Source organism: Trifolium pratense, linkage group LG6 (assembly GCF_020283565.1).
Source record: "Trifolium pratense cultivar HEN17-A07 linkage group LG6, ARS_RC_1.1, whole genome shotgun sequence".
NCBI classification, from domain to species: domain Eukaryota; kingdom Viridiplantae; phylum Streptophyta; class Magnoliopsida; order Fabales; family Fabaceae; genus Trifolium; species Trifolium pratense.
In genome coordinates this window covers 1,737,708-1,749,090 of record NC_060064.1, presented here as the reverse complement: position 1 = coordinate 1,749,090, position 11,383 = coordinate 1,737,708, and the positions used below count along the sequence as shown (strand labels likewise).

Here is an 11,383-nt window from a genome sequence, read left to right as displayed (position 1 = left end):
TCCTTACTTTATTAAGAAAGAGAAAATATATTTAATTAATGTTTTAACTTTTGTAAGGGTACAAATGGTAAAGTATCATTAAATGTGCATTGGTTTCTTAAAAAGACAAAAAAATTTGGACAAAATTAAAAAGCTAAAAAGACTAAAGATTTGGGACGGATGGAGTATATATTTAATATAAAATTCACAAGTTCCAATACAAACTTCCTATTTTAAAAACTTTATAGGAATTAGACAATTTAGCCTTTGAAATTTACAAAACTAGTAAATTAGTCTTTGAAATTGAAGATGGATAATTATTAAATTTGGTTGGAAACCCAAAAATCAAATTAGACGATCCAATGAGCTGGACACTGATGGTCAAAAAGAAATTAGTTTTTTTTTTTGTGTGAAAGAAAGGGCACCGAGACCCAAGAAATTTAGAAACCCCTTGAGAAAAAAAAATGTAATGAAGTCCTATATATACTCGCAATAAATCAAGTTCAAGTGGTACGAAATTTTGACTCTTTAAATAATCATTGTTCGACTCTAGCTATTGTGTACAGAGAAAATAAGTTTTTTACCTTTGAGATATTCTTAAATGGTTACGTGACCAAATAAATTGTATTTGATCACACACACAAAAAGTAAAATAAGTATTTTAAAAAATAATTAAATAATATTTACTTTTTAAATTATTAAATGATATAATAGTTTTTGCGAGTGTGACCAAATGTAATTTATTTTATCACATGACCATGTAAGAATATCTCTTTACCATTAAACATGGGAAAAAAAACCTCTACAATTAAAATCTCCATCAAAATTTTAAGCTTCTCTGTTAAAACTACCAAAAAATTGGAAAAGTGTGAAAATAAAATACTTCTACCGTTTAAAATAATAGCATCATATTCAATCTGGTTCTCCCAATTATTTTAGTGTACTTTCCACATCATAGTCTAAATTCAACTCAAAATCACCTTAGTTGAAACAAGTATGACTGCCTTAGTATACAGGCATGAGATGAAATCTGATGGAATAACAGTTAAGATTTGACTTTGAAGAAAAGTCTTCCCTCATCACAAAGGTTTAGAGATCCTAGTTAACCAGCGCTTTGTGTAACTTTAGTATTTAGAGATGTAATAAAAATTTAATCTATATTCTAAAAAAATTAATTGAAATTTGAATTACAATGGTCTGAATAATTGCCAACTGTGGTTCTCTACTACGCTTACTGGAGCTTATACACTAACAAAAAAATCTGCATACTGTGTAACAGATTCACATGTTGCTAAGTGCAGAGGAAGGACATGCAAATATTTGTACTCCCACCCGATTTCGCATTCAGTCAAAGGTTGTAGGGGAAGAGACGATTTAGCACCATGTTGGTAAAATACTAATAAAAAGCCAAATGTTCTCAATATGAGCTCACTCCTGTACACAAAACCTTCCATGAGCACTAAATAAAATCAGATAATGGCTGCCAAACCAACAACATCACCATCATGAACATTGGATTCGGGAGCATTGGCCGAGCTGCGTGGTCTCACTGCATGACAGAAGCAGAAAAGGTTAAAATTTTGAAAATATTACTAGAAAATTAGATGTCTCCTAATAACAGCCGAGAAACATAGCGGTATATGGAAGCTACCACACTCCTGGGAACCCTTCAACAATTGATAACACATAAATGCTAAACTGTACATTGCAAAAGTTGGAGAAGTAAAATATAAAAAGAACAAAATGCATTAAAAGTTATTGCTTACTAGAAACATTTGTAATGATGTTCACACTTTTCTGTGCTGCAAGTGCTTTTAATTTGTTGCCAGTTGCCAATAGAAGCAAGCTTTTCATGTACTGCTTTTGTTCCTTTGGACTTGACGTTTTTGTTAAAGCTTCCTCAAAGGCATGTAAATCATGAGGAGTAATAAAGGGGAGAGACTGCAAAATCTAAAAAAAGAGTGAATGCATATTAGTAATATGAACATAAAACCTAATATGATATTACTCAATACCCAAGGTCTAGGATTCTTTGCAAGTGTTGAAGTGTATTCCAAAAGTTAAATGTACTAAGAAAACTAACCAAATCATAGAAAACAACTAACCTGCCTGGGGGCTGGGTGTCTATCGGAGAGATATACAAATATCTCTCGGCAAATGGCAATTAGATCAGAACTGATTATTGCATTTGATTCTAGGGATAAACCTTGAATAACCGATGTAAAAAGATCTCTCGAAACGTATTCTATGAGTTCAGTATGGTTTGTTACTATTGAAAGAGCTACCGCCGCAGAGCAAAAAGGAGAAATCTTTGTTACGGCTTCACCATCCGTCCATGTAAAAACTTCTAAACACATTCTTAGTGTTGGAAGGGCAAGACCTTCATGCTTTAGAAGGAAACTGTCATGTGTAAAGACATAATGAGAAAAAAACACTTCCAAACTGAAGTTAAAAATAGAAAAGAATGACTAAAGATAAAGTATATTCCATAACAAGTAGAAAGCATACCCAACCAAAGAGCATGATGCAACTGCATCCAAGCTTTTCACAGAAGACATGTCAAAACGAATAATATGCCCAGACTGTTCCAAAGAAGGGATTCCTGTGTTTAGGGGAGGAGAAGCAATCACAGAGAGGAGTGAACACATTTCACGTGTGAGATCCCTCAAGATTTTTTCCTCCATCACTTCTACTTTCAGGTCTGATCCACTAGGAAAGCCACAGATATCAGGAACCTTTGCTCTACCATCTTGCAGAAGACTAGACCATGAACAGCTAAGAGCTTGCTGAATATGAACAAATAATGGGTGCAGAAGCTTTTCCAGCCAAATCTCCCTCATATCCACAGGACAGTGTTTAACCAAAGGAATCAAAATGGAATGAACAAGCTGCCTCAAATGCCTGAACTCCATTGACTGTATATTCTCCATTAGGGCAACGACAACAGAGTGTACATCCAAATTTTTGAAAAATGAATCCCCAATGGTTGTTGACAAGCCCAATACATTATATCTATTAATACATACGACGCATTTAGTAAGGTATGGAGACGTAAATAAAGAACAATGAAGATGTCATAGATGCAGAATATTCTTATTTTAACCAGGGACTTAATTTGATCTTTATTGATGTTTGGTGCAAAAACAAAATTGACAGGGAGGAGCGACCAGATATGGAACAGTTTATAAGTTATAGATAAAAAATAAAAATTGAATATACATGCTTACCCACTGTCTCTGATGCCTTTAAACCAATTTCGTATGTCTGATTCATTCTGTTCACCGTATCCTTCCTTAGGGTTCTTTGGCAATTTAGGGTTCTCTTCTCCAAGAAGACTGAACCTCTCAAAATCACTCATGGCCATTGCAGCCGAGATCTCTCCAGGTAAAGTTTGAATTATAGATGGAGACCAAAGAGAATGTAAGCCTCGAAGTAGCTGGAAATTAAAAACATACTACATTATTAATACTGTTAAAAATAAAATATAAAACCATTCCTAACAGTTTAAACTTTTGAGATGGTTAATGACATTGTATAAAAGCCTCTGTAATCAAGTGATCTAGAATTTAAACATATCCAACTCCATTATTCTCTAATAAAAAATTCAATTTCAACAAAGTGAGCAGGATTGTTCATTATCGACTATTCAACCTCAAAGGGCACTAAAGTGAGGGGACATGTTAGACATATAATATAAAAAATCAACAACTTCACCAAATAGCTTAAGCTTTCTTGGACAGTTGGTTCATGAAAAGACAAGATTGAAAACATAGTAACCATTTTGATTTAAAATACTAGACCAAACACATGGCCAGACTCTTCAGGGAATTATGCATACTTTCAAGAGAGGAGTTAGCATCCATAATACATGAGAGGCCATTGGATTTAAAGTAGTCGAATCTGATGTTGAGCTGTTTTCTAAAAGTCCGTGCGCTTTCTTCAACCCACTCCTCTTAAGTGCCCTCTCGAAGAATGTAACTGTGTGAAAAATTGACCACATAACTGGCGCTTCTGAACACAACTGAACCAAACCATGTGGACTAGACAAATATCTATCCTGCCACTCCAGTTGTGTCCACTGTTGGCTCAAAGGTTCTAGTAGCCACTTTAAAACTTCTTGCTGCTGTTGAATCCTGTGTCAAATTAAGAAATAACAAGTGAGATAAGGATAAATAAATTTTGACAGAGTATATATCAAAAACTAATGATCTATTCTTTTTTATCATTACCCAGCAGAAGAAGCCATAATAAGAAAAGCTTCGCCTATAAGATTATGCTCGCCCTGAAGTAAACGACCTTCCCTTTGCAAACAAGAAATGGTATCAGCAATGCCCTACATACAAACTTGTAAAGGTGAATATACCAAATCGCCTCCCAAATTACACTCTATGCAGTGGGGCACTTTCAACTTGTACTCAAGTGTACAAAATAATGAAACCCAAACTGGTGAGAACAAAGCTTAATAATTGAAACCCAATAATGAAACACATGTTGACAAATCAAACCAAAAATTGAATCATCAAATATAATAATTTAATACCATAACAGCAAAGATTTTTTGAGAAAACAAATTTTCATATTTGTATTATTTCTATTATGTTATGACTTACGACTCAAAACTGGCTTAAATAATATTTAACTGATAACTAGATCAAGGTTAGTTATATAGCTCAACAAACTTTCTTGTCCAGTGTGTGAAGTTCTATGAACATAACCATTTAATTGCAACTGTTCAACGATGGATATTTTAACAAATGCACCTTCATATGAGGCAAGATGCTTTTGTCAGCAGCTTTTGCTATCCGAATAAATGATGTACAGATCTGCAACCTTGCATGCCGAGCACTTAATGTTGACGTATCCTACAAAGAGAATATATAACTTTTACTTGCCATATAATTTCTCAACAGTTGAAAGTAAGAATGAAAAAGGGGTTGTTGAGGGAACCTTCATTTCAAAGGGAAGAGATGTTAGAAGTTCAAATAGTTTATTGATAACACTGCCAGCTGCATCTGCAAAATACTTCAAAAAGAGGCCCATTGCTTCCAAATAGCGAACAAGTATTTCCACAAGTGCAGGCTCCGTCCATTTCAAGGAAATAAATTGTTGGAGTAAACCTTCAAGACACAATAACCAGAATCATTACAAAGGTCCAACTAGACAAACTCAAAAACAGCAAAATATGGAAAATTAACTAAAATAACCTTCAAATGTTCTACATAAAGCAAACTGAATTTCAGCATTTGCCTCGGCAATATCACTGGATCTGTCAAAAACAGCATTTACAATATTCTCTAAAGCCAAGTGCATGCTTTCCAACACAGCTAAGTCCTACAACGAGAGAAGCAGAACCAACAACAATCAACACATAGGCATGAAGTGATGGTGAGAAGCTGACATTTCTTAGAGACTGAAATCGTAAAATTAAATTGAAAATTAAATAGAAGACAATTAAACCTGAGTTGGCGCTGGTGAAACCAAGAAACTCTTGATTATTGTATCAATTTTTCCAGAAACTTTAGCAGCAGCTATCAGGGGTTTGTACGAAGCAACAAATTTAATCAGCTCCAACTGTTTATAGAAACCACTCGTCAGTAAAAAATGTTTCAAAAGGGTTAAATCAAATAGAAATAAGGCGGTATGAGAGTTTAATTTTACTTTGTATTTTCACGTGTTGTATTTTTCTTTCTGTTAGATTGTTGTTATTTCATAGCTTTGTACAGCTTTAACTAACTATAGTTACAGCAGGCTCCTCTCCTCTTATCTCTATAAATAGAGTAGGGAGAGTCTTTGCATTTTAACTTCCATTTTACACATTCAAATGGTGAATTACACAAACACTCTCTTCTATAACATCAACCAATGAAATATTGCAAGCATCAAGCCACTTTCCAAATACTATCTTAGAACTTCAAATACAGATTATGAATAAATTCAGAAGTAGAAACTTCCTTAAAAGATGTTCCATAACAGGAATTATTCCTGTAAGCAAATGGGAAACATAATATGTATGATAGACAATAATATGCGACTTTGTATATGGCTATGAGACATACCAGCCTAGAACGATACTGGCTGAATTTACTCTTGTCGTCAAAATCTTCACTCCACAACTCCAATGCCCCTAAAGAAAGTGCAGTTCCAGGCAAAATTTTCTCTCGTTTGAGCAAGCGAGGGAAAGAAGTATCGAACATTGCACCACAAAAATCATCATTCACAAAGCTTAGAGTCTTCTTCTTTGCATTCTCAGAACCTGAGCCACTAACAGCTGAACTGTCAGCAGCTGAATGAGTTGAATTTTTTGGCTTTGACATTATATCCCTCATTAGCATCTGCAAGTAAAGATTTGAGGCAATAAATGGGAGATACGACAATATGATGAAAAAAAGCACCACCAGACAGTACTTTTGTACAACAGCAACATACCAACCAGAATTGCAGGGATTGAAAATGAATTGCAAACTTGTAATTGTTGAAAAATCCTAGCATCTGGAGAGGAAATAAAATGAAATGGTTAAGTGATGAAATGCAAGATTTACATGTGTTCATGTAAAATAGAAATAAACTGAAACAGCAAAAATTTCCATCCATGCATATGATAGCAACATGAGTTGAACAAAAGAAAATCAAGTTGTGATTTGGCAAAAAAGTTATGTGAGAAAAATTGCAAGATCTGTTGTGAATCGACGATATTCTGTCATCTGCAATTATCTCTTCCAGAGTTTATTCAGCACAAAAGCCAAGAGATTAATGAATGATATGGAGATTAAAAAAATCTATAACAAAATTACCAAAGAGAAACCAAAACCACAATTAATATACGCCGTATTAAGTCAAACTTCCCTAACCCTAGCTGCACAATATTACACACTTAGTATTACTAATATTATATTATACATTAATTACCTGTTCTAGATAGAGTGAAAGTATGCCACTATCTCCAGCAATACTTTGCAAGTTAAAGGAACCCAGTGACACCATACTTTCACATATGCATTCAGCAAATTCATATTCACCCTCATCTATAGAACTGGGACCTGAACCAGATTTGTGCAAAAAATCCCTAGATATATTCATCAATAATTGAAAGATGTCCCTCATAACTTGGTCAATTTCAGAAGCAGATGCATCAACAGATCTCTTCCTACAATCACAATTCATAAATATTATTCATCAATTAAAAAGAAAAATAATGTCATCAGAATATATCAACCGTTAGGGCTCTATAATGCATACCTCGACGAAACAAGTTTGAAAAACTCAGATGCATGAAGACGAAAGTCTGGAGCAGATAGTAGGAAACCACAACTGTTGGGAGTCACAGAAACACAAGGTGGGCAGAAACATAAAACAAGTGTGATTATGCAAGAATATTGTACTGAGCTAGTAAACAAGGTAAGATACGTACCCATTAATGATACCAGACTTAGCAAGATCGGTCAATGGAGCCCACTCAGCATATGCAATTACGGCATTTAAAGTAGCTGTTACTGCAGCAGCATGCAGTTTGGCAATGTCAGTCTGTTTTCTACCAGCTTCATTTAGTGCGGCTACAAAGTGCCTTTCTAGTAACTGCACCAAGCATCACAACATTAACAATAATGCTTAACAAATAACTTGTAATGAGGTTTAGAACTGAAACATACAGTGTACAATAGTGGCAAAATTTCAGGCAATGATTGAGTTAGCCCGCGTAAAAGTAGCCTCCGGCGGTCACCTGAAGCATCAATATTTCAAGTAAGACGGACACATAACATTTCACATACAGATATTCACTCAAGACTAAATAAATATTCATTATTTACAAGTGCAACCAGTCATAATCTACTAGTGCCTGTCATGAATTTCGGCTTCGGATTTCATGTTTTGTATTTTTTTACTAGTACAACCAAGTTAGTCAAAATTTGGATTTTATGTAAGGATCAGGAAGGGCAATCAAAATCGTATCATAACATGGATTGTAAAATCCTACAAAAAATTCTATAAAAAAAACAAACACGTGCGTGCGCACGTGCCTAAGTATATAAAATAACATAAATAAGGAAAAACAATTAAATCATACAAGCATTTAACTAAATTCAAAACACAGAATGCCTTATATGAAAACTAATTTTTATTAACTTTACTCATTCCTTTTATTACTTCATTTCACCTAGTCTATTTTTCTGGTCCAAACGAGTTTAAATCTTCTCTCGCTAGCCGAAAGAGAAAACATAAATGGGCTCAAACCACAAGCCCATAAAAACCCTAATCCCAGTTCTAGTTAAAATTTAAACAAACCACAGCAAAGGAAAACACAATAAGTGACCACATGCGTGTCTGTCTCGGCAGTGGAGTCTAAAGTACACATGTCCAGCGGCAAGATGGGAGGAGGGGGGCTTGCAAGCAGCATCCATGGCAGGCTGTGCACAGTGGATGAACGAACAAGACAACCAGTGGAAAGCAACTTCAGTTCAGCAGAGAACAACCTTCAGTTGCAGGTTTTTCAATCAGGAACCCTTTTTAAGCTAAACGGGTCACAGATCCGACCCAAAATCACAGCTCGCTCAAGATTGCCGCTTTTACAGATTTTTCTAGTTTGAGTGGCAATCATACCTAATTCCTGGCTGGCTGCAATTTTGCGCAAGATCTGGATGGTTGGGGATCAAAAATTGTGAAATCGTGCGATACGATCCACATCACGTTTTAGGTACCGAGTAAAACACCTATTTTATTAGTAATGTAGACAGGGATCCTGACAATCACCAAGTTAGCCGATCCCATTACATCCATCAACCTCTTCCTCTTTCTATGTATTCACTGTCTGCTTTCTATTCACCCACGTACACACCAAGATAGTTAAAATCGGGATTTTACGTAAAATCGGAAAGGGGAAGTGAAATCATAAATCGTAACATTAATCATAAGATTATACAAAATTCATAAAACTCAAATATATGCATATAAATCCATATATATATGCATATAAAATTGCATAAGACAAGGAAAACTTTAAATCACATTTGAATACTATGTAAATGTAAATTTATTAGCATGAGAGTTTGAAGCCATTTGGAAATTAAACAGAAGAATGACAAGGGAGAAGATTTTTTTTCAGCCAGACGCAAGCATAATCGCTAAATTGCTAGAAGATTTATGTGTGTACGTATAATAGTTGAGGCCAAAAATAATCGCAAAATCGTAAGATTTTACTATTCAAATCGGAATTCCACCTAATTCCACAAGAATAGGATTATACGTGTACTCATAATCGCTGAGGGCAAACATAATCGTAAAATCGTAAGATTTTAGGATTAAAATCGGGATTTTAACTACCATGGTACACACATTCAATTTTTCATGGTATCAGATGGAAAACATTTCAGAGAGATAATGTAATAAACAAGCCATACTAATGTGTCCCCTCCCCTTGCTTTGCTTATTAATATTGGGTGTCCAAAATTATTGCTAGAAAACTCATATTTCTCCATTGTCTAACACAGATGGAGCACGTTTGATTATTTAACTCAATTTGTACATATGAGCCCCACTTACTAAAACCTAGATGAGAAAATCTCAAGACATTACAAACCTTCTAAGTCCTCATTGTGGACTGTAATGTCCTCAGGAAGCCACCGCAGCATCATTGAAACCAACTCAGCCTGTATGTAATTTCAAATCATTAAAAAACAGTGTATAGAAGTAGAACAAACCAAGCACAAAAATGCCACAATAGCAAAAACTTGAAACTTACTTGTATTGGACCCTTGCTGGATAGAGTAACCAAAGATGGAAGCATTTCTTGCCATAGAACAAGACCCTCTCTTCTAACTATCTGTGAAAGTACCAAAAAACAAATATAGTTTTATACCAAGCAAAATTGTAATTGTGACAAAACAATAAGCAATGTAAATAAAAATGAAGATCATCATGGTGAAAACCTCAGCAACAAGAGCAGCTGTCTGACTTTTAAGAGCCCAATCTTCACAAGGATCTGCAATCTCATACATTAAATCAATCGAGAGCTTTGCAAAATTCTTGTGCTCTTCCGGGTTTAATTCTTCCCACCTCAACCGCACCAAATGCTGTATACAAATATATTCTCACATAAGACACAAGGATACATCACTAAAAAACACCAAAAGAAAGTAGTAACATCATATAAACTTCAACCTGCAGCATCTTGAAAGCATGCAACCGAATTTCAGCTGACCAATTCTTTTTCACCAAAAGGAACAATGTGTTTGCTAATGTCCTTATATCACCACTTGTTTTCATCTAAAGAAAATTTAAATCGATTAGTCTTGAGCAAATATTCAAATGTTAACCAATCATCACCACCGTAAAGTAGCAATACTAGTAAGCTGTAGCAGTAAAAAATTATGATTGATTACAAGCAATTAAACTGCACAAAATGTTGCAAACAAAGCTATCTATCAATTAAACTTAATTAGGTCATTATCATCAATAATAAAAAAATAAACAAAAAAGCAATTAAACTGCATAAAATGTTACAATCAAGGTGAATACATACAGCAATTAATTATGAATTATGAATTATACGTTTGACAGTGATTAGGGTTTCTTGTGAACAAAGATTCAAGTAATTGAATACAAAATTTGATATGATCGAGTGAATTGAAAAAAAAACTGAAATGAAAAATGAATTGAAAAAGGGAACGAGAAAATGAGGAAGAAATTACGGAATCGAGAAAAGAGAGAGCGGATTGACGAGCATCGGGAGTAGAAGACCAGTTGAGAGCGGTGGCTATGGCTTGAGCGACATTGTTAACACTATCATCCATTTTTCGTTGAAGCTTGAATGTAACTGCTTCTTCTTCTGCTGTAACTAGAAGAAACCTTTGCTTTCGCAGAGAGAAAAGAGAGAATCGCTTTTTTGTCAACACAAGTCTTGTTTGGGTTTTTTTGAGTAATCACTTTTTCTCTAAGTCCACACACTAAGCTTGAATTTGTTCATCGGTTTTTATAACGTTACTACTGCTTGTGTATTACGCTGTGTTACCCTTCTTCTCGCAATTTTCAATTTTTGCAATGTTTATTTAATTTTTTGATATGGGGGACTATATACTTCATAAATTGGTCGGAGTGGAAATCTTTTATTATAATTAATTAATTAATAAATTAATGTTAGGCTAGTCATGTGGAAAGAGGAACATATGATGATCTTAAAATGCATGTTTTAATTTGAAGAAAGAAATTAATCAAAACAAATTGAGTTATATCCATGATTTGGTCTAGTAGTGAAAGATTTGGGTGATCCTAGAGATCATGATTTCCATTCTCAATTCCATTTTAAACAAACAAAAAAATTGAGTTTTATTTGCACTTTTTTATTGTACAAGTATGTTAGAAATATCATTGAAGTCTTGTTATTCTCAAAACTACATTCAGAAGCTTCAAGTCA

General features: G+C 34.4%; 1 protein-coding gene across 1 annotated transcript; it reads right to left on the bottom strand.

The window, feature by feature from the left end:
- Positions 1-1,119: 1,119 nt before the first annotated feature.
- Positions 1,120-11,117, bottom strand: LOC123890853 (protein HASTY 1). Its single transcript, XM_045940560.1, has 22 exons — positions 10,662-11,117; positions 10,132-10,236; positions 9,900-10,043; positions 9,713-9,793; positions 9,551-9,620; positions 7,626-7,696; positions 7,388-7,551; positions 7,216-7,287; positions 6,886-7,123; positions 6,406-6,468; positions 6,036-6,311; positions 5,437-5,550; positions 5,184-5,310; positions 4,927-5,096; positions 4,740-4,841; positions 4,209-4,312; positions 3,818-4,112; positions 3,207-3,415; positions 2,488-2,991; positions 2,085-2,379; positions 1,746-1,929; positions 1,120-1,528 (listed from the first exon to the last, which is right to left on the bottom strand). The coding sequence occupies exons 1-22, from the start codon at positions 10,761-10,763 to the stop codon at positions 1,449-1,451; spliced, it is 3,570 nt and encodes a 1,189-aa protein (XP_045796516.1). The 5' UTR covers positions 10,764-11,117; the 3' UTR covers positions 1,120-1,448.
- Positions 11,118-11,383: the final 266 nt, after the last annotated feature.